The 23,656-nt window shown below is 46.2% G+C and overlaps 2 protein-coding genes across 6 annotated transcripts in view; both read left to right on the top strand.

Moving 5' to 3' along the window:
• Ent2 (Equilibrative nucleoside transporter 2) overlaps positions 1-13,076 on the top strand; it is a 40,681-nt gene extending 27,605 nt beyond the window's left edge. The window contains exons 11-13 of the mRNA XM_077694114.1: positions 2,636-2,744; positions 3,345-3,430; positions 6,634-13,076. Coding sequence (XP_077550240.1) covers positions 2,636-2,744; positions 3,345-3,430; positions 6,634-6,960 — 522 coding nt within the window. The 3' untranslated portion in view covers positions 6,961-13,076. The remainder of the gene's footprint in view (positions 1-2,635; positions 2,745-3,344; positions 3,431-6,633) is intronic.
• A 6,370-nt stretch (positions 13,077-19,446) lies between these two features.
• The window catches only part of LOC144163240 (excitatory amino acid transporter 3-like), a 63,672-nt gene continuing 59,462 nt past the window's right edge, over positions 19,447-23,656 (top strand). For 2 of the 5 annotated variants that reach the window (XM_077694110.1, XM_077694107.1), the window contains exon 1: positions 19,448-19,694. The gene's annotated coding sequence lies outside the window, so the exon portion shown is untranslated. Of the gene's footprint in view, positions 19,695-23,656 lie in introns of all 5 variants that reach the window. The other 3 variants (XM_077694109.1, XM_077694108.1, XM_077694111.1) reach the window with 3 other exon arrangements.

The raw sequence follows: 23,656 nt of genomic DNA, 5'->3' as shown, positions 1-23,656 counted from the left end.
CATTCTCCTGATGGAGGCGAAAAACGAAAACGTTCGTGTGTGGAGGTTTTGGCAGACGTTGAAGATCCCTAGATGGTCCAAATTAATCTGGACCCCTCCACTGAGGTGTTCCTCATAACCCTTCTGTAGCTTTAACACGTGAAACACTAAGAAATTTTTTGAACTTGCATACTTGTGCAACTGCAAGGTATACGTGAATTCAAAGTAGCTGTCAGAACGCTTCTGGAAGTTAGGAACAAATGTGGGCAATACCTGTCCTACCAATGGTGTGCAGACTGATCAGTGGGCTCTAAGGTAGCTTGGAAACTGAGAGCGATGAAACGAGGAATGGTCACCTACTCGTTGAATTCAGTGGACCTCATACGGATTTGAATTTATATATTTATTTATTTATTTATTTATTTATTTGAAGTGCTCACCAACAGCGCAAGGGCCTTCTCGGATGATGCATTGGGTGCATGAAAAATAAGGCATAGAGAAGACAACATATAGGCTATAAAGACAACATTAGGCTATGCATGTGGGTACGCGAGTTATTTTGGCTGTGGATGGTGAGTAAGTCTAAAAGCTTTCGCAAGTAAGGGCTGATTGATTAGAGCAAGCAGTTGTTCTATCGACTCATATCCTGTATACTCTGAACATGTGCAAAAATGTTTCGAAACAGCGTGGTCCTCTTTGTGCAACCAAAAAGAATACTTACTCTGTTCTAACTGACCGCAAAGCAGGACTTGCGTTTTGGTATTTAGACAATGTACAGGACCGTGTTAATGCTGCTGACAGTGGAATGGGAACCTTTTGAAATTTTTGCAAATGTGGTAATGTTGCTGCATTTTGTTAATGAGAGCGAAAGCCCTGCTATTCAATTCCCGCAAGGTTGTTCATCGCGTTTCAATGACTTTGAGCTCGCTTTTCTGGTGGAGGCAAAAAGCGAAAACGCTTGTGTGTTCGAGATTTCGGCGCACGTTAACGATCTCCAGGTGGTCAGAATTCATTCGGAGCCCTTAGCTAGGGTGCACCTCATCGCCTGTGTAGCGCCGACGCGTTCAACCCCACAATCAATCAATCAATGACTTTGAGCTGCCGGAGCACAAGTGTAGCAGGTGCGACGTCATGACACATGATTTGCTGCGTAGAGGTGTCACAGCTACGCTCTCTTTGAGCCTTACAGCTGCAGTAACATGTTACCAGGCGAGGGTTTAATGGCTGCTGTGCCGCCGTTCGGTCGCTCAGTATTGCCATGGGTGGTGCTTAACGCGCCAACGCAACACAGGCCATGAGGTGTGCCGTAGTGGAGGGCTCCGGATTAATTTTTGACCACCTGGGGATTTTTGCCGTGTGCTGAAATCTCGTACAAATGGGCGTTATTGCTTTTCACCTCCACCAGAAAAGCGGCCTCCAAGGCCGGGAATCGAACCCGTGTCCTCGTGCTCAGCAGCACGGCGCCTTAGCCACTGAGCCACCGCGGCGGTTGGTTGTCTGTGTGTTTGCTTCAGTGTTAACGTGACCCTTCTTTGTAATGTGGTTATAGGTTGATTTTCACTTTCAAATTAGGCTATGCATGCTGGCACCCAGTGTCTGCATATTTAATAGTGCACCTACAAATGTGGAAAGGTTTTTGCGTTGTTATTGTTACGTGATGCCTTACGCTCTTTTTAAAGGGGCCATGAAGGCAAAATACGAGTTTGTATTATTCGAAAGATTTCGTGTTCTATAGTGCCCCCAGCGCTTGTCCGGAAGCAAACGATGCTTTATTCACTGCAAAATTAATCAATTTAAGCTAAGATTTTGATTCTCGCTCCAAAACATGTTTGAACGACGTTTGCAATGACATCATAAGAACAGGCCTTTCAGCTAGACTTGGTGTGGAGCGGAGACTTGCTTACTGTTGGTCAACCTAGATGGCGCCACCACACCGCGGCAAGCTGTTTTCTGCCTTTGGTTTGTTTGTGGCCGTCTTTAAACCTGGCTTGATTTTGTTCATGGAGAAAATAATCGTTTCGTGATACATGGTGCTCGCTCGACATAGATGTTCACGTTAGACACCGTCGCTTGCATCAATCGCACAATGTCGTCTGAGACGACCCCAAAGCCCCGCAGTGCTGTGCATCTAAACGAAGCATAATGCGCGTAGTACCAACAGCAGTACGCATCGGTACTCCTATGTTTACGTGTGCTTTCGTAACTTCCACTGTTTGTCCCACCATTCTTACCGATATAAAAGGAATGTGCCCTAAATTTGAAAATAGCTCATTCGGCAAGCTTATACGTTCTGCCTCATTTGCGTTTGCCTTTTCCGTCTCCGCCAATCGCAGGGCTGGCTGGTGTGATATTAGTTTCTGTTGCGGGAAATGAGCTAGTGGGTCGCATGGCCATTTTCTTTTTTTTAATTATACAGCTTATCTGAGGGAAGTTTACAAAAAAGTAGTGTCAGCATCACTCTAACAAAGCAATCTTCTGAATGAACCAAACTTGCATTATCTCTTCATGGCCCTTTTAATTAAGGTGCTGATTGTAAATCATCGGCTCTTGGTGGATATCTGACATGTGCTTTTTCTTCTCTCCTGAGTTGTCGCATTGTGCCTGGATGCATCACTGCAAAGTCGTTACGGAAGCCCTTTATGTCCTTGCCTTGCAGGTGTGGCCCCAGTGCCTTAACGTATTCCTGATCTTCTTTGTCACGCTGGCGGCATTCCCGGCGGTCACATCCGACATTAAGCGCCTCGACGTAGGGTTCCCACTGGAGGGTATGTCGGCTCTGGGAAGTCCCCTAAATCCTTCCTTCTAGCTCACGCCCTTAATAGCTTAGGCTTTAAAATACAGTAGACTGCGGTTAGGACGACCTCAGTAAGAAGAACAACAGTTCAACTCTCTTGTAATGTCCACAACGCAAAAAACCTCTGCTTAAGACAAATTTCTGGTAATACGAACACATTTCCATGGTCTTTTCTAATTCGTCTTCATGGGAGTCTACTGTGCTTGCATTGTGGTATTGTGATAACAGCTCGATTGCAGCTGCAGTATTGCATGTGCCATGAATGGCATGTTCACCATTACGTTAATGGGAAGGCACTGTGCTAGGCTAAGCTCATACATAGAAGTAGACTAGCCGAAAATTCTTGCTTTATTGCAGTGCTTGTGCAAAGCGTATTGCAAAGTGTATTGCTTTGCAATGCCAGATGCGTATTGTCGCTTGCGGTGATGTGCATGGCATACTAGTTATCTGAGCACACTATGACGTGGCACATGTCTGTCCATACCCTTATGTGGGAGCTTGAACTGCCACATAGAGCGGGCTGTACGAAGCCATCTCTGATTGTACCTGCAACCTTTCTTTGTTCCCGCAGAGAAGTACTTCACGGCCACGGTTTGTTTCCTGGGCTTCAACCTGTTTGCCATGCTTGGAAATGTCCTGCCCATATGGGTCCGATGGGTGAGCGCCTCTTTTGGGAAGGCTGGTTTATGACCTTTCAACGTTTCATTCTTTGCATGCCTGTCTTAGGTGGACCGTTCTGTTGCCCGCCCCTGTGGTGGCTACCCCGTGTGTAGCTTTTGAACGCCGCACGGCCCTAAATTGAACGTTTATTTTAGTATGAGGCCTGGTATTTTGAGCAAGGGTTAGCCCGTGTGTACAAACATCTCTACGCATTGCCGGGACCCGTTTCCCGGGACCCGTTTCACCTCGGCCTGCTTTTAGTGAGGAGTGGAGTGTTGGCAGAATCACAATCTGGCACCTTGTAACACTGGGGCATGTGTTGGCCAGCAAAGGACATGCTGACGTCTTTCTTTTGGAATGGGATCATGGCCGCTCTCCCAACTTGATCCCATTTTTGTCCGATCATGATCTCAGTTTCAACATGGTCCCATCCTGGTCTCATCATGATCCTGTGATATGATCACACTCTGACTACAGGTTTTCCCGCTTAATTTAACCCATTCGCCATACAGTTTAATCCAGGTGCCAGCGAATTTAATCCGGACGCCGTGTATTTTAATCCAGGTGCCAGCGAATCGAATCCGAGTGCCAACCAATTTAATCCCTTCGCCAACCAAATTAATCCAGCTATCAGAAGAATGTCAGGTGTGTTTTGTGCGAAAGTAGGTGCAGCTTTGCGAACTCTGTTGGCGTGCTGTGGTGAAAACGGGGTTTTTCTTGATCCATTATGTGCAAAATATCATGTGCGCAGCTTAATGCGCATTCACTAACACACGCAGACCAGGAGAGCGGTGTCGTTTGATCTATTGGTGCCGTGCGCTGATCGTCTGCGAGATTGACAGTAATATCGTCTGCTGGCATATTGTCGTGCCAACAGAATTGCCAGCATATTGTTACGCGAGCAGACAACACTTCCGTCTCCAGCAGGCGATAATTTGGACGATCTCGCAGACGATATTATAATTTGGAAATAATTCTTAACTCTTTCGTTACCGCGGGAAATTGACCAATTTTGAAGGGTCTAACAAAACATTTTTTTTGTGCTATACATATTGGTTAGGCACACATTGCAGTGACATACAATGCAGATTATTCCACGCGCTTTCCAACGACACCAGTTCTATTAATGTTTTCCTAAATAATGATTCCGAAAAAAATTATCGAATTCGAAATTTTTGTCCGCGCGTCGAAGAAAAAAGAAAAAAGTAAGTTGTGTATAATAAACCACGTGTAGTAGAAAAAATTTAGAATATACATTTTGTAGGTAGACATTTCAAAAACCCGTCCTAGAAAAAAAAATTGAGTTGCGCAGTACAATTTGTCAGATATAAAAGAAAATGTTAGCCCACGTGGTGCCCGTGCCATGTGGTGAAGCCCAACCTCTATTTCAAGTTTTGCTATTTTGGATAGTTCTCTAGAAGAAATCTGATGGTTTGACATTATTAAAGGCCCAAATTAGCCTCCACGTGATGTAAAAACACCTTGTCAATGATTATGACCGGCACAATATTGAAGGCAAGCAAGCGATGTGAAAAAATCCGCTTGGAGTTGAGAACCAAACTCTTTGGTGGATGCTTGTTGACGTTCTGATGATCGCTCATCAGTCAGAACTTTCATTTGCGTTTTATTATCATGTTCTGACTCACTATGGTAGCCCTGCTTCCAGGAATAAGGCACGATGCGCTAGAATCATGCCCAGCAAGCTTTCACCAAGCCGCCGTCAGGCTGTTAAGCGAGTTCAGCACCTCGAGCCTACTACATTGCAGCGCCACCTAACAATTTCAAAAGAAACAAATACAAGCCTGTTGGAGACTTTGTCAGAATAAACAGTACTACTAAGAAGCGACACTAGACTTCTGGAAATACCCTCGTATGAAACCGAAACTGGCCGGTGAACAGCTGGCGGTTTTCAAGGCCAATTGGAAGCGCTCTCCTCGTCTGAACTGATATCCGACGACTTGGTGTTATCGTTTGACTTTCAGCGGAAGCTGTTATCGCAGAAGCAAGGCGTAGATAAAGTGGAAGCGCGAGCGGCATGCTTGTTTTGAGGAGCAGTAGCGGGCAACGGAGGCGCCATGGCAAATGAGCTTGTAGTTGGGTAACTGCGTAGTAGCGCCAAATATGAATTTCGCAATGCGAAAACGAAAACGAAACTGCTGGAAACTGGTTGAAAACGTCAGGCACACTTGCTAGACATGCGGGGGACCATCAGAAATAAGCTTTGGGAGAATAAAGCTGCCCTTTGTACGAACCAAAGATCATTAGTGAATAGCTGGGGCCATTTTCAAGTAATTATCACCTATCAACGCTGTCGGATTACAAAGCTGACCCCATTATTTGGTATTTGACTTGCCAGGAGCCTTTTGACAAAAAAAATATTATGGTAATGCAGCCTAACCACGACCTGCATCCTTTTTTCTCAAGTGCAGCAGCCACGCCCCCTTCGTCAAAAACATGCGCACCTCAGCTCGCAAAAAACGCCGCCAAAAATCTCAATGTCGCCGGAGCGGGAAAATTTAAACTGATTCTAAAAGGGCAGTGCCTAGACTAATCACTGGCTGCATTACGTGTACGAGAAACGACTACAACATGTCAAAATAGGCAATATAAATCATCGATCATCGGTGATCGATTTGAATAGGCGTGGTAACGAAAGAGTTAATGCTGCAGAAAAGCATTCATTTTAATTGAAAATCAGAATGCAAAGGGCATTTAATCAAAGGAGCTGCTTCTGAAGGCATTGTTACGCGAAGAGCAGACGATGCTTCTGGCGTTTGTTATCAACGGCGCTCTCACAGACGATCAGCTCACAGCACGTGGCACCGACAGTCTGGGCATGTTAGTAAATGTGTATTAAGCTGTGCACATATGATATTTTGCACATAATGGACCAAGAAGCACCACGTTTTCGCCACACCACGCCAACAATGTCCGCAAAGCTGCGCCTAATTTTGCGCAAAACACCCCTGAACATTCTTCTGGTAGCTGGTTGATTTGGTTGGCGAAGGGATTAAATTGGTTGGCCCTTAGATTAATTTCGCTGGCACCTGGATTAAGTTACTTGGCATCTGGATTAGTTACATGGCGTTTGGATTACATTGTATGGCAATTGGATTAAATTGAGTTGGAAAGCCTGTACTTTTGCCAAGTCAGAAGCAGACCTTACAGAGAAAGTACACCCTCCCCCCTTCCTGTGGCAGCCCGGCCCCCGGTTCCTGTGGGTGGCAGTGGTGGCTCGGCTGGTGTTCTTGCCGCTGTTCCTGCTGTGCAACTACCTGCCGGAGGACCGCAAGCTGCAGGTGTGGGTGACCAGCGACTGGGGGTTCGTGGCCGCCATGATCCTCTTTGCCTGGTCCAGCGGCTACCTCAGCAGCCTGGCCATGATGTACGCCCCCAGGGGCACCGCCAGCCCCGAGCACGCCCCCATCGCCGGCATGATGGCCGCCTTCTTCCTCGTCCTCGGGCTGGTCGTCGGGGGCAACACGGCCTTCCTGGCACCGCGCATCGTCAAGGGCCAGTGGTTCTGAGGACACGGCTTGGCTCGGATTCGGACGACCGTGGCAAACTTCTAATCCCACACTTGTCCAATTGCAGCAGGGCCGGGACAAAATTAGTTCCGTTCGTCGGCAACATGGCCTCCCAGGCGCCATGCATCGTCAAGGCCGATGGTGCTGAGGACACGGCTTGGCTCAGATTCGTACGACTGTGGCAAACTTCTTATTCCACACTTGTGCGATTGCAGCAGGGCCGGGACAAAATTAGTTCCGTTCGTCGACAACATGGCCTTCCCGGCGCCATGCATCGTCAAGGCCAGTGGTTCTGAGGGCTGAAGTTTGGATTGTCTCGGATTCGTACGGTCGCGGCCGACTTGTCCCAGACTTGTATCCAATTGCGGCAGGTACGAAATTAGTTTTGTTTGTTGACGACACGGCCTTCCTGGCGCTGCACATCGTCAAGGGCCAATGGTTCCGAGCGCAAAGTGCTGGCTTGACTTGGATTCGTGAGATTGTGACAGGCTTTATACCTCACTTGTTCGATTGCTTCAGGTATGAAATTAGTTTTGTTCGTTGACGGTGATTGCGCCGGTGATTGCGCTCCTGTGAGCCTAGATTTTGGTCGGGCCTTGTTGGGGGGGGGCTTTGCCTCGTTAACGGAGAGTGCCTCTAAGCTCTGAAAGGCTTGTTCCGAGCTTTAACCTGTTGCGACGGCCACTTGAAGTCTTTCCTCATACTTGTGAGATTGTGACAGGTGCGAAATTGTTGAGATTAGTTCTATTCATTGGTTTGTGTGGTTGCATTGGCAACCGCAGTCCCGCGAGATCTGTGTTGGGAGCGTTGCATTTGTCACGCCTTCCAGGTGTTATGGGACGTTAAGGGCTCTAAGTGCTTAAAGGTGGCTCGTTGCGATGGGTGCGAGATTTGCGAGATTAGTTTCAGTGGTCGACTGTTAGCAGTTGCATTCACTGTTGCGATTGTGTGGGAATCGCACTACGAATGCAGCTTTTGTTTAGACCTTTCTGGTGCTGCGTGTTTTTTGATAAGTGGCTGTAAGTGCTTGGTGGCCGTCTCCTAGCCTTGTCCATTGTGATGGGTATGAGATTGAGAGATTAGTTGTGTACAGTGGTTGGGCAGGGGGTAACGATCGTGTGTGGGAAGCGCAGCTTCTGTCACTTTTGAGCTGAGGTTTGGAAAATCTGAAAGCTCTGTGCTCGAAAGGCAGCCAAGAATGTCGTGGCCTTTGTCACTAGGCCCAGGAAGAAGCGCTGCATGTGTGAAAGGTTATGTAAGCAACATGCTGCGCTGATTGGGGTGGGAAGTGTTGGCTGTATATATATATATTTACGATAACTCCGTTACTATAATTCAGGCAGGAAGACGGGCAGTTTGAAACTTTGGCATTGCGATCGGAGCTTTTGGGAGGGAGGAGGCTACTTCATCAGTCTCTCTGTTTGCTTCTGGCAATAGTAGAGAGGGTTGCAATGATAAATTCAACGTTTTATTTTTTCTCTTTTCTCTTTGCTCGAGCATTTGCTCGAGCATTTCGAAAAGCCGGCACATATCCGCATATCCACGGTTACTTTGCTGAAACATTAATTAGGCGATGTGGCTGGTCTACACACCAATTACGGGTTTGCAAAGGGCAATGCCGCATCGTAGTGGCCTTGTCCTTGCTGTAAGGACAGGTCTTGATACAACCTGCTCATACTTGCGGCGTGTGCGACCTAAAGGTGCCTGCCGCAAAAGCGTCATTGGCTTTCTCAGGTAAATTCATTATTATAGTCAGGCCAGATTGTGGGAGGAATCGGGTTTATCTTCACGGATGTGTGTTGAGGTGTTGCGCACTCTACACTTGGGCTGGCTCATGCAAATGCAAGCGCTTGTCGACATTGAGGGCAAGCCCTTGGAGTTTTGAAGTCAGTGTTGCAGAGTACAAAATGTGAGATGTGTAGATGAACCAGACACATACAGGCCTTTTTACAAAACATAGAGCCTCTGTTACGTTTTACGAGTTTGTGGGTATCGTGCCGCAAACAGTACGATCCTTTATTGGGTCTACTTGCTTGCCTGGCCTTTTCCGATAAAAAGATGAACACTGCCAGGTACCAAAATTTATTTCCGTTTTTATTTTTTTCATCATATTGTAGCACTATTTTGGTAGTTGGCAAGTTGTAACATATGAAATGCCACTGAGGCTAGAATGCCACTGTGGTGAACATTTTAAATGTTGCATAATATAATGGCCGGTGCTTATGAAGAGGTGAAATTTCTTGAATAATGTTTTAGCTGAAGCATTGGCCTCCATCAGATCAGCTGTGTATATGCAATGGCTGTGATGACCTTGGCACTGAGACTTCAGGCAAAGGCTTAACATACGTTTGCTCACTGTAATTGAAATGTGGGCATTGCTGTCGCACGAAATAAGACATGTTGCTCCCTAAAAAAATTATTTTGTATTGTTGTTTAGAGCCAAGTAAATACAGGTAGAATACTTAATAAAATGTGGAAATCGCGCATATTGTAGCGCACTATTTTTTTCTAGTGCTTTCGAGCATTTTAGTTGCTTGGCTTTCGCACAGGCAATTGTTGGGACACATTCGCACAGTTTTGCGAGGTTCCGTTTTTGGCGGGTATATTGTGTGCCGCTCACTAGTTGAATTTACGAAGCTTATCACCCAAAGACTAGAAGCTGTCGTGTCTGCACAAATTTCGTGTAGTGACTCGAGGCACTGAAAGGGAGAGAATTCTGTGCAGTGTTTCAGCCATGAATTCGCACCATCTGGCCCATATTTCCATTCCAAAAGCTGCTTTTTGAACGAGAGCAATTTTTGACGGAGAACGTTCTTCGCTGCTCATTACTGTGTTCATGAAAGAGGTAAATGATTTTTGTACCGCTTTTTCTTTTTTCATTTTTGAAATAACTTGCATTTAATGTTATTGGCAGTAATACGTATACCTTTCCTTGCATGCGCGAGAGCTATACACCATCCTTATCTAATCACCATATTGCTTGGTTAGTGAAATATTTTGCTTTTACCTCAGGTATGTAGTCGCTCTTTTGATGGAAAATTTTAGTCATAACGACAGCATGTTTGTAAAACGAGAACCTGTCTGCTGCATTTGACGGCGGGAATGATCTCTCGAGGCCACGAAGTCTGGGATTGTGCAAAGTCTAGCGTTACGGTCTGTGGCTCAATCTTAGTGCTTGTCAGCTCTTCATTTCCGCGGACTGTTGCACCCTGCCTGACAGCGCTTGGTCCTTACGGTCTGTTCATTTTTTTTTCCTCCCCGCGCTTGTCATTTACGAGGGCTTTGTTAGGGCTGTTGCCGTAAGAAGCAAGTACAAAGATGGTAGTTACCAGGCCCCCATGTGTTCGAAGGTCGTGCGTTGCCAGAGTGGACTGTTCGTGTTGCGGTTGCAAGTTGGTTCCTGTTCTTTCCTGTTCGTGGACAGTTGGTTTAAAACGAAGCGGTGCGTGATGTTGTCGGAGTGAAGATTTGATTTGTACACTGTAACACCACAGCTAGAACTGTGGGAAAGAGTTTTGATGTAACAGACAAAACCGAGATATCTTTTTTTTTTTTTATTGCTACAGTGGACTGACTTGTTTGGATGCTCTTTCTCTCTCTCTTTTTTTTTAGGGTCTAAAAACATTACTGGAGTGTTTTTTTTTTTTTTTTTGTCATTTCAGGCGTTTGCTGTCCTATTGCCCCCTCGTTTCTTGTCACCTGGAGATTGTCATACATTGCTATCTGGCTGAGCGAGTGCAGAGATAGTTTGAAGGGAAATCGGATAGCTTTGAATGTGAATGCTTGTTGGCATGTCAAGTCAAACAAGCGATCTTGATGCTTTGTGTGGCCAATGCAAACAGGCGATTGCACGTAACAGTCCAGTCACTGTTTTTTTACAGCAATTGTTGCACTAACCTTCGTGTCTCCTCGACAAGGTGTTCATTCCTGCAAAAGTGTTTTTGTTTTTGCAAAAATGTTCCTATCGGCTTGAAATTGTCAAAAGCAACTTTGCCAACAGGGGTAATTGGCACGTTGCTTTTGTCTTCAGTCAGCGGCATTTTTGCTGGCTAGAAAGTGCGCCCAGAGGACGTTGGCGCATAGATTAACTAACTAAACTATGGCGTCCGGTTCTTCATTCTTCACAACATCGAAACGGTGACCGACTGACAAACTGGCTTGACTAAAAATTGCACCTTTTGCGTTGCAGTAACATAAAGAAAACTAATTTTTGATTCCCAGCGCAGTTGCAATTGCAATTGCAATGTAGTGCAGCAGTCTGTTCCCTCCATTGCGAGGCGGTGTCCAATGCTTTTTCTCTAATTTGTGCATGCACATTAGCGTTTATTTTAGTCTATGTTGCACACGTATTTCGCTGTTTGTGGCTGTTAACGAAACTTTTAATGTTCCTTATCAGTTTTGGGATAGCAGTAACCGTTTTGTTCTGTTGGGTAACACCTGGTGCAAACCGCTTTTGGCCGACAGTGGTAAAATTGGAATCTAAACCGAGCATCGGGTTTAAAATTGATGTATCACATTGCGAAAATAGTCGATCATGAAGACCTTCTTGGTTGCGCTGCACGTGTTTTGAGTGGATGTTGTGTGGGCTGCGCGTGGCGTATTATTGGACTGTGCGTTTGGCATAAGTGGCTGGTTCTGAAGTGTTGTTGACGTGGCACCGTTGCGTCGGATGTTGCTGAAAAAGTGCTGACGCGAAGCAGTTGCACTGTAATTTCAAGGTACGGGCGGTTAGTAATGGATCAAACTAGTTTTTTTACTCAAGCATGCAATCTTTTTCTCTGCCTTTTGGGCATGTTCACTAAATTCTCTGCGGCATTTTTGTTTAGGACTGTTCATGTGGGATTTTTCGTTTGGGTATTGAGGAGTGTTTCTTATCACCATAGAATATTTTTCTAGTGTCGAGCATTTTTGTTCGTGTATTGATTTTTTTTAATACGAACTGACGAAAGGAATTTGGTTTATATTTTAGGGGGCATGTTTTTTTTGTTTGTTTGTTTGCGTGTGAAAAAAGTTCATATTTTTGCGAACAAAATTGTCATGCCAGATTTTTCATTTCCCATGAAGCATGGCCAAATAACCTCTTTAGCGTATGCCAGCTACTCAGAAGCTATGGGTCCCAGCTATGGGTCATAGTTTTTTCATATTAATTATTTGCCATCATTTTGGTACATGTTCCTTTTTGAGCACTTCAAAATCCCTCTTCCCTGCGCTGCTGTAAGTTTAGAAGGCTGCGTTTTACTACCAAGACTAACAAAAATATAAGTTCATGTGGTTTTTCTCCTCTCGTTGACGTTATGACTTTGCAAGAGGCATTCATTCAGAGGAAGGGGGTTGGAAAGGGCAGTTTATTATGATGCTACTTTTATTTATTATCTTTGGGCCTGGCGGAAGGCTTCGGTGTACAGCATTGGCTGTGATGATGTCACCTTGTGAAACACATCTTTGTGTGTTCAGGGATGATAAAAAAATAAGCCATGCAGGTGGTAAAGCATTTATATTCCTTGTTTCTCGTTTATTTCTTTCTTTCATTTTGGTTTCAAGGTACTAGCCACTGAAAGCTGCTCTGTTTTTGCTGTAATGGCCATGTTTTTTTGTCCGAGAGTCAGCCGACGACAAAACGCCGCTCTCTCCACTTTTGGCTTCCTCCCGCGTGAAATAATAACGGTGACAGTGTTGTGTTCACACATAAGTGCTGTTTCGTTTTTGATGCATTGCACAACAACGAAGTTGCACTGGCGTGCAGTACGATGAGTCTGTTTGGTTGGTGTCTCGTACGAAGATGTATTTTTGTATTCTTGCCGTTCATCGTAGCGCATTTCTTTGTGACACTGTTTAACGTCGTGTTGTGTGTAAGTTGGCTGCACCTGTTTTCTACCGTGCCGCTTCACTGTGTGGGAACACCGTCGCAAGCGCATAAAAGGTTGCTGCAAAGTAGTGGTTAAACCTGGCGCTTCATGCTCTCTGTCAGTCATTTTTTGCTTTTATTCTACGTCTTAGGACGTCCAAAATGAAAAAAAAAAAAAAGAAAGAAGATGGTCATTGTAACTTTCTTACTGTCATATTTTGACTTAAGGTATTGCACTTTCTTAATAAAACCCATTTGTGCACTGGGAAAATTTGGAGCAATAGTGTATTTCTTTTTAAAGGGACCCTGCAACAGGGCTGACTAGAGCACTGCACGGGCCTGGGATGATTTGAAAGCCCGGGCCTGGCCCAAACTGCTGGCTGGGCCTGGCCATCCAAACCGTTTATTGCCGGGCCCGGGCTGGGATTGGGCTTGAATTCATGGCCGTGGTAGTTAATATTTCCGATGTGAAGTCCATTAGAAAAGAGCATTAACAGTGCATAGAAAAGAGCATTAAAAGGAATGTTCCGGGTTTATTTCAACGTGCTTCTTGATGTTAGTTGTACGCATTGTTTTAAAAACGTGTTTTGCTAGGTCTGATAGTAACTGTATTGTAATTTTAGTGGCGGTCCATAACCTGCATCAATATTTTATATTTTGGAATTCTATGACATACCAAAGATACGATTAGAGTGAATGCTGTAGCGGGGAATGGATTATGCAAACAACCTGGAGCTCGGCACCTAGGTCGATGTGCATGTGTGTTTTGCATGGCGTACCTATCAAAATGCGGTTGCCTTGGCTGGGAATTAAACTCTTGTGCTATAGAAACACCTGCTGCAGGTAAAACATTTCAATGCACATACATACTCGTGCATGGAAATGTGGCACCGAAAATTTCAGCATACAACCATGCGGCCAAGAATCTGGTCGTCAAAGGTGATGGTGTCTCTGATGTAAGAATACGAGCTATATTAGGCCAATGTGACGTGAACTGAAGACAGTGGAAGCTGAAGTATGTGCACTACTTAACCCTATGTTTTTGCACTTCAATCCATGACGGGCTGTACAGACAGGACGCTCCGTCAGATTGCTCACTACAAAGAGACTTGACTAAATATAATAAACTCTAAAGGAGACTGTCGGTGCACAGGTGGCCGGTTGACAAAGGGTTTGTTCACGGTAAGGGCATCACTCCAGAATGGCTGAGCAGAGGTTCAAGCAAGCTCGGTTCTCGCTGAGAGTTCTTGCTGATGCTTCCTCTGGACACCAATGCACCACATTCCACATGGGCAGGTAGCGCTTTGACTGGTTTTAGCTTCACACGTGCTTGTTGTGTGCATCAGCACATGCTTCAGCACAAGCTTGTAGCACAGCGTGTGCTGATATAAAGTTTATTTGCCCATTTATTACATGGGAAGGGCTGAGGAAAAAAGCTGCTACAGCAGCTTGACAGGCCGAGTAGCCCCTTGGGTATGTGGCAGCAGTCGGCAGAAGTTGCAGGCAACTGCAGCAACATTGCTACACACACGCATACGAAAAGAAAGAGTGCGTGACGGCACATACAATTTCCGGATAACAAACTCCATACAGTTCAACTTCATCAACAGCGCAGTACATAGCAGCCCAGAAAAAAGAAAGAAAATGGAAACAAATATCCGCAAGAAACAAAGCTGGCTTGACAGGCTGTGTTGGTAATAGAGGTCGTATACGGAAAAATAAACAACCCTAGACACCCTTATCTATCCCCTGAGCGGCCTGTGTCGCGCCCAATCTGGAACAGCATGATTTAAGGTGCCACACCTACAATTTGTAAAGTATAATAACAACAAAAAAATATGTATGTAAAGAGGTGAGAAGAAAGACTGATCAGAACTAACATGGGCATGTATTATCAACATTTCGTGCATGAAATTTATTTCTTTCGCGACCGCGAAAAAATAGCCGATTTTGAGTGCTCCCAGAAAACTCTTTTTTCTCTTGAGCTACTGGACACATTTAGCATTGCGATGCATGAAACTGTAGCTTATAGATTTCTCTTTCAAACACATAACAGCAGTTTTGTGAAAGGTGTAATTATTAATTGAGAGATTACTGTACAACGAAACAAAAATGCGCAAACAAAGTACACACAAAACAACTGCGATTTCACTGTGCTAAAAAAAATATTTTAGGAATTCTGAGATATACGTAGGGTTGTTCGTTTTCGGGTTTTGTGTTTTTTTTTAATCGGGTGCTATTTTTCGAGTTAATAACTGTGGAGGAATGGTGTTTTCTCAAAGCTATACGGAAGTTCGCGTTTTTCGGGTTAAATCTACAGATGTAAGACTGTATCACGATCTTCTTAAAGGTGTAGTGACACGAAATTTCGAAGCTGAGATAACTATGTAAAATGCTTCCTTTTTATCAGGAGATATCTCCCAGCAAGTTTCAACAGTAGCCGTTCAGTGTAACATATTTTAAATCCATTTTAATCTCTGTCCGCACTAGAAACCCCAGAGCGGGCCAGCATGACATCATCTGTTACTAGCCGCAAACTGCCGACGTCGGGGCTCCCGCGACGTAGCCGATGCGCTGCTACACCGTGTGTACACGTCATGGTTTTGGCACTGACGTCATGCTGCCCGGGCGCGGTGCGACAAGAATGGTGACGTCAGGTGCTACCTCCTGTCATGCCGGCCGCTCGGTGTTCGTTTTGTCGAAACCGAAACTGACACGCAAAAACGAAGCCGTAAATGCCGTCACGCTGCGATGGACCATATCTAATGTGCCATTCTATGACCCGTGGGCTAATAGGCACCCATAGAAGCGAAAAAAAAAAAAAACGTATCAGGGAAATTTTATGTCAGTACTCCTTTAACTCTGACGCGTTAAAATTGGTGTTTATTTCAAGCCAGTGACGGGGGACATCAGGGTTTTGTAGAAAATGCCCTCCGAAATTCGGCATTTGTTTGGATGTTTGGAAATAGATCATAATGACAGTAAAGATAGTTGGTAACTTCTAAGAAAAGAAACATTTTATTCACAAAAAGCTGGTTATGATTTTTCTATCATTCTTGTTTACAAACATTATCATATGCCGGCGCAACATGTCGGTCTTAATATGAGACCTGTACGTCTGGTCACTGAACGTATCCTATAGCTAGGAGGAAGTTCCCTAGACAACACAGCTTATATTAGCTAGTCGCAACAATGTCAGCGAAAGCATATTTGCCAGCCTGAGGTAGCGAGCGCGGTACCAATACTCGATGAGTTCGGCAGCTGTGTTTTTTGGGGCTTGCTATTATACGCGCAATCGCTGTTTGAGAACGCCGGATAGTCAGCGCGCGATTGTGCAAATCGCTGGTTTGAGAAGGTCAGTTCGGGGAGAAATTTGGTTTAAACCGATTCTCCCGAAACACGTTCGGGGTGCAATCGGGTTTTACCCGAAAACGATCTAACAACCTTAGATATACGAAATCTTATATGATTCAATATATATATCAACGCTGTACGTGCACCAAGTTGTGTATTTTTGCGGGCCCTCCAACCCCACGGCCCTGACGGCTGGGTTACTCCGCGAAGCCACTCGAGAGTCAGCTGGTTGGTCGATCTCTCTAAAATATGCATCCAAGCATGCTTGTTTGTGTTCTCACACAAAATCCTTATCGCTGCGGCGGTAAAAAACAAGAAAAAAGAATGAGCGCTCTTGAGAAGTAGTGCGCATCGCTCCGCAGCGCTAATTTAACACGAACGCAGGCTTTCTTGAAGGTGATAACGCGATACGGCGCGGTACAATTGGCAAAATATCGATTGATTGATTGTGGGGTTTAACGCGCCGACGCAACGCAGGCGATGAGGCGCGCCGTAGTGGAGGGCTCCGGATTAATTTTGACCACCTGGGGATCTTCATCGTGCGCCGAAATCTCGTACACACGGGCGTTTTTGCTTTTCGCCTCCATCAGAAAAGCGGCCGCCGCGGCCGGGAATCGAACCCGCGACCTCGTGCTCAGCAGCGCAACGCCTTAGCCACTGAGCCACCGCGGCGGGTAATTGGCAAAATATCCCCGCCGCACATTGTCCATACCGTAAACATGAAAGTGATACCGCAGTCGTCAGATGGGCAAGTTAATTGTTTATAAATACAGCGTCAAGTCAACAACGAACCTTCCCTGGCTACCTCCGTAGTGTGAGGCTGTCGAATGGGAGAGTCTTCATCAGAACTAAAATCTCAAGAATCCACATCGTTGCTGGAGAACGCCACTGCTGCTGGGGTAAAAAAAAAAAAAATCAGCAGTAGCTGTAGCCGAAGACCCTGAAACAGCTCTTCGTCTTTGCACAGCGCGCAGTAAAGGACGCCTGTTTCGCCCAACTCGCCGCTATGCCGCTACCTTGGGTTCAAATTTCACTCGCTAAGGCCACACCACGTGGGCCCGCCTTATCACTCCCGACACTGCGACGCCGTCTACCCACTAAAAGGTAAACAAACGGCAGCGAAATTGGGAAAAAAAAAAAAAAATGTTTCCAATGAACACGTCCGAATAGTGCCGACTTTACTTTTTGCCGGAGGTTTGAAAATCATCGTTCACCCGTGGACGATGGCCTATAGCGTTGTCACGAAAGAGTTAACTTATAAAAAAAAAGTATTACATTGTGTCTTCGTAGCGTATCTTAAAAGTGAGAAATATTTGCCACAACTGACTTGGGCCGTCTGAACCGCGCAGATGGTCGCAGACGATAAATGTTTCGTAGCCTTTTGCTACAAAAGAGCAAGGAAAATGGAAAATAATTTATTTCTTAAAACTAATAATGAGACGAGTAAAACCTGCCTTCGCGGGGTATTTCAACGGTCGAAAGTATTTTTCAACAGCTGAACAGCTGTCTGGGTTGGCCTGTCAGAAACGCAGACTATCGCACACGATGAACGTTTCGTAGAAATGCTACAATAAAAAACTATTGATAATATATTTTTAAAAATAATAATGGCACTAATAAAATGTGTCTGCGTGGGATCAAAAGTAACAGCTGAACAGCTAGGTGGTTCGGCCCGTCGAAGCGCAGATGTTCGCAGACGACGCACGTTTTGTGGACCTTGTGCTACAAAAAAAGGATTTTTTTCTTCAAATAATATTGAAACTAATGCAGTGTGTCTTCGTGTGGTATTTCTAAAGTAAAAAAATTACACCATCTTCCCACGTGGGAACCCTGAGGGGATGCAAAGCCGTGCAATCTGGATCGGCTACTCGCCGCTGGCGTTTCAAAACGCCTCCTCGTTCTCGAAGCGAGGAATCCGCTGCTCGACGCTGCCGTTTACGTTCGGCGTCGCGAGCTCTCCTCTGTGCAGCCTTGTCTTCGGAGGTGCTCGCGGTTCTGACAGTGTGCTGGCTGGCGCTAGTTGAAGGTGTGCCAGCCAGTTCGCTGACGGAATCGTTGGCGTCCATTTCCAGTCATCGGACGGCGCAGTACCGAAGAGGCAACTGAGCGGAGCGCGGACCGGGTTTATTTGCAGAGCAGAGGGAGTGGAGAGGAGGAGCAGCGCGCCTTGCGTTAGCGCGCAGGTGGTGTGGAGAGGAGAAGGGGAGAGAGTGGCGTTATCACAGGTGGTGTGGAGAGAGGAGAGGTGCGGACGCCGGACGACGGAGGGTCGACTGAGATATGCTTTGCATCTAAAAGTATTTTATAACAGCTGATTAGCTAGCTATAGCTTGACCCGTCGAAGCGCAGACGATTGTAGACGATCTTAGACGATGAACGTTCCGCGAACTTCCTGAAGAAAAAAAGAAAACGCAGGATAGTTTATTTCGTTAAAATAACAAGAAAACGGACAAAATCATATCCGTGGCGTATATCGAAAGGGGAAAGTATTCTCAAACAAATGGCTTGGCCCGTAAAAACGTATTCATCCCATAATTTACACGGTGACGCGCTGTTGCAGGATCACTTTTCAATTTTATTTTGTGAGAAACCCTATGACCGCATCGTGAAGTCAGCATCCCATGATAATGCCAAGAGTCCACGTTAAACGCAGGCCATTGATTGCTACTTTGTTCTGTGTTGTAATGGTTGGCCACGCCCCAAGCCTTGCTTCGCCACGGCCGGACTGGAGGAGCGGCGAGCGCGCCCGCCGCTCCTCCAGCCCGGCCGTGGCTTCGCTTGTTCCGGCGGAGATCAGTTGCGATACGAAGCTTTGTGCTGGTGCAGTTGTATTACAGCGCAGTTTCTGCCAGTAACGGCGCGCAAACGATGACACTGCCGCCACGAAGATACGTGTGGCCTTCGCGCTCAGACTTGCCCATTTGAAGATAAGCGTAACGTCGTCATGGCAACGAAGCACCGACGATCGGGTATTCATGTCATTGCCGCATCCGGCGACGTCGGCACCTAGAAACCATGCCGCTGTTTCGGGCTTGCGGAGTGTTCCGGGATTGGGAAATGTTAGCGCCACTAGATCTGGGGCGGTATTCTCGAGTTTTGTCCCTTTTGCGTCCCTTTCAAAAGTGTCCCTTTTGGCGAGTCGTGATTGGTTAAAAGCCAACAACCGGAAGTGACGTAACGCAAACGCGGCAAACCTACTGCCAACCTTTCTCCATGCTGCCAAGGTGCACCTCTTAACCGGAAGTTACGTCACGATAAAAGGGACGCAAAAGGGACGTTTTCAAAAGGGACAGTTACGAGAATACCGCCCCAGGTTGTGGCTCTAGGAAATGTCGTGGAAAACGCATTCAGTGACTCCGCTCTTGAATGCGACGATTGAGGACGCGCAAATTGTTGTGGGTCGAAATACTTCTTTATGTTTGCTGTGGACTGATGTGCAACGGGATTCTTATTCAAGTTTCCGGCGACAAAAACTAAGGCGGAGTGCGAGTGTGAATCTGCGGTGAGTCATCTGTTTGCAGAGCAAAGTTTGAAGGTGAGCAAACGGAAATCTTTAGTGTTTTCCCGTTGGCATGAAAACATAAATTCGCGGCTTTGCCGAAACTGTGGCTTAATTTTGCTGTGGTCGCACAGCAGCCTGTCGGAGCTACCGCGAAGCTACCGCGCATGCGCGCTGTAGTGAATAATTTTCAACGACGCGAGTCGTGCCATTAAGACGTTCACAGGGGGTCAAATTTAATCCGGAGCCCTCCACTATGGCGCGCCTCATCGCCTGCGTTGCATCGGCGCGTTAAAACCGCAGGGCAAACTTTCGAATTAAAAAAAAAAAAACCTGCAGCCAATGAAATCAGACTTGTGTAATTAGAGAACCCTAATTGTGCGTTTGCAGTTAAGTTATGCTTTTCACGGAGAGAATTCATTCGAATTCGTGATACCTTTTCAAGACCCTTTGAAAATACCGGGAGGGCACAAACACAGCGCTGTGTTTGTGCCCTCTTATTTTCGTCTCGTGTTTGCGCTGTTACTATGCATCTGGAGAGCTGAGGTTCTGAGCGCTGTAGCTCTGCACACAATTACAATTTCTAAAGTCTAATAATCAATACCGGATGGACTGATGATCTTCTACAATTTCCTCATTACAACTAATTGTCTAACTACAATAATTAAAGCACGAGGTCGCGGGTTCGATTCCCGGCCGCGGCGGCCGCTTTTCTGATGGAGGCGAAAAGCAAAAAAAAAAAAAAAAAACGCCCGTGTGTACGAGATTTCGGCGCACGATAAAGATCCCCAGGTGGTCAAAATTAATCCGGAGCCCTCCACTACGGCGCGCCTCATCGCCTGCGTTGCGTCGGCGATGAGGCGCGCAACCCCACAATCAATCAATCAACTACAATAATTAAAAAGGTAATTAACAGGTTATAGTTAATCATTCCCCTAAAGCACTTGGAACTTGTTTTAGAGCGCCCGCCACGGCCCCGGATCACTTGGCGCAGGAAAAACAATTTTACCTCCGAAAGGCAACCTTTTTTCATTACTTTGTCTTCTCCGAAACACCCTGTATATCTACTGAACACGGGGAAGATTGAAATTTATTTATTTATTTATTTATTTATTTATTTATTTATTTATTTATTTATTTATTTATTTGTTCGTTTGTTTGTTGTTTTATTTATTTATTAAGAAAATACTGCAGCCCAAGAATGGTCCGAGCAGGAATGGGTGTTATACAAGACAAAGAAAAATGACCAAAAAGTTTTGGATTCGAGTTCGTGCATTTACCGTACAGCGTAATATAAAATCACGCTACTGTTTGGTTCCGCTAAATGCTAAGCAAATAGGTGCGAATAACAGGAGTGACAGTGCGAACAACAGGAGTGACCGGTGGCAGCCCTAATTCGGACGACTTGACGTCAACCGGCTTAGACAGAACGCGGTTGACAGGTTGGGATGTCACGTTTAGACGGGCGTCCTCTTAGTCACCTTAGCATACTAAAGGTGGTCCTAGTAACAGAGTTGGGGCCTTGCTAAAACACAACTAGCAATTAGGCGAGCAGTTAAGTGCGTTCCCGATAGATGGCGTCTGCTTTGCTAAGTGGCGAGAATGCGGATATGTGTCACGTCATAGTAACTAGAAAAGGAAAAAAAAAGACGCAAAGGTAAAGGGCGGTGAGATAATAAGAGGACGCGTTGTGCTCAACATTTTTGTGTCTTTTCTCAAGGACGTTTCCCAGATGCGGCCAAAGTGTACTATATAGTTCTGACCCTGCTTTTAGAACAGAAGGTAGACTTCCCTACATCTTTCAATGTCATTCATCGCGTCGCAATGACCTTCAATTGCCAAACAGCAAGCTTGGACTGGCTTGCTCGGAGCTTAACCGCAGTGGTACCACGTGACCAAGCTAGGGGAAACGACTGATTGGCCTGCGCCTCGTCGCCCGCCGGCGGCTGGGCCGTCGGTGTCTGGGGCGGTTCACCGGAAGCGAACCACGTGACTAGGCAGGGATATGTAACCACTGATATACAAAAAAAAATACACCATCTTTCCGTAGGGGAACCCTGAGTAGTATGCGAAGCAGCCATGGGGTCGATTCAAGTGCCCATTAGTTTCCAGTTCGTCGTTTCCGTTAGGTTGAGGTACGTAGCTACCGTTATATTTACCGTTTGGTTTCCATGGTCACTACCAAACTTTTTACTTACCAGAACTACGAAATTGGAAATTGCGTTGACCTCATGGCTGCTTCGCATGCTACTCAGGGTTCCCCTACGGGAAGATGGTGTCATTTTATTGGAGGAAGGGGGTGTTAGAGTGGAGACGCATTAAATAGAGAGAGAGAGAGAGATAGAGAGAGAGACGTTGTAGGTGGTATGCGTTTATCTTTACTTAAGCATTATCATCACCATGTTCAACGTAGGTGACGTCGAGCTGTGGTTGGCGTTCCGCTTTGATTATGACCGCCTTATGCTCTGTGAAATGTAAAGTCAAGGGCTGTTGTAGTAGGTGAACCCTAAAGTTGCTGAAGATGAGGTCGCTGCACGTCCCCCGGATGGTTGTGGGCTGCTTGTAATCACGGCCCGCCGAAACCCGCCGACGCAAGCCGCCGCCGACGACGATGAAACGTCGAAGGCGCGTGAAGCGTGCTCGTCTCGTGCCGGCCCATTCGGGGCAAGCTGAGCAGTCAGGCCTAGCTTCTGTGTCACACTGATGGGGCTATATGAGGCAAGCGCAAGGGTACCCCCTGCCCGTAAAATCAATTTGGTGGCCCTCACCTGTTGGTCCTTGGCGACGGGATGGTGCCATCCGTTTTCGTCCAGTCGGTAGTACCTTTTTGGGGCCATGGCAGTCCTCGATCGGGTTGGCGTGGTCGGCGCTGCCTTGGTCGGGTCGGCGTCACGGAGGTTGACCGAATGGCCTTCCAACGTGCAGGGTCGAAAATTGGCTTTAAAAATCCAACTTTTCGGCGAAACCAGAAAATTTTGCTGTCATCTTGTTCAGGAAGGTGTCCTGAGTCTTCTGGTGCCGATGGTTTTGGCTGATGGTCAAAATGTCTGGGCGATTTCGGTGGATAAAGACGGAGCGATGTGAAGACGCGTCCAGCGCTCCGAGCAAAGAAATTTGTTAGAGGTGCCCTGAACTGAGGGTACCTGACCCGGCTGGTAGTTTCGCAATAAAGCTTTATTCATTCATTCATTCGTGCCGGCCCAGGAAGACACCGGCAACACTGTCGCTCCAGGAGCAAGGGGAAGCGTGATCATCTCCTGCCGGCCCAGGAAGACACCGGCAACACTGTCGCTCCAGGAGCCCTTAAAGGGCAAGACACCACCGGGCGTTCAGCAAGCCGATCATGCGCAGTGGGGGTGTGGACGCCGCACGGCGGAGGGAGGGACATAGCCCCGACCATGAGATACTTCGCATCTAAAACACTGACCTGACTGATGGCGCGCTAGCTGGGAGCTTTGCGCGTGCCCAATTTCATCCAATCCAATCCAATCCAATTTAATGTATCTACTAATCCTTTAGATACGGCTATACGGGAGAATGCGAAATCTCACGCAAAGAACTGTCACGAAACACTGTGTCCATAGCCTTTCGTTCCTCTCGTGATAGCTAGATTTAGAAGTGTTAAAACTAAGCAACTTCTTCAACAGCGAAGCTGTTAGCCTGTAGTTCATGTATTTTGGCGTCCGTATGCGAGCAAAATCCCACAGGGTTACATGCCCGCACGGCATCCATTTATGCACATTCGCGTCGTAGCAAGTTAAGGTCCGTGAATTGACGCACGGGCATGTAATTTGCGATTCACAATTTTGAGTAATTTCACCTTTGTTTGGCTCAAAACTTCTCCAACCTGACACCTTTGTCTGAACGCAAGGTCATGGTTAGGCGCTTTAAGCGATGCAACGTCAGCTTTCAACGCTCAACTTTATTTCATTACTCATTTTGTAGTTTTGAATGCTTCTCACAAAGACTAGGAAGCGTGACACGAAGACCAGGGAGAG

Source organism: Haemaphysalis longicornis, unplaced genomic scaffold, assembly GCF_048455015.1.
Source record: "Haemaphysalis longicornis isolate Haplotype H1 unplaced genomic scaffold, Haemaphysalis longicornis Haplotype H1 scaffold_12, whole genome shotgun sequence".
NCBI classification, from domain to species: domain Eukaryota; kingdom Metazoa; phylum Arthropoda; class Arachnida; order Ixodida; family Ixodidae; genus Haemaphysalis; species Haemaphysalis longicornis.
The sequence above is the reverse complement of the archived record's forward strand: the minus strand, read 5'-3'. Positions and strand labels throughout refer to the sequence as shown.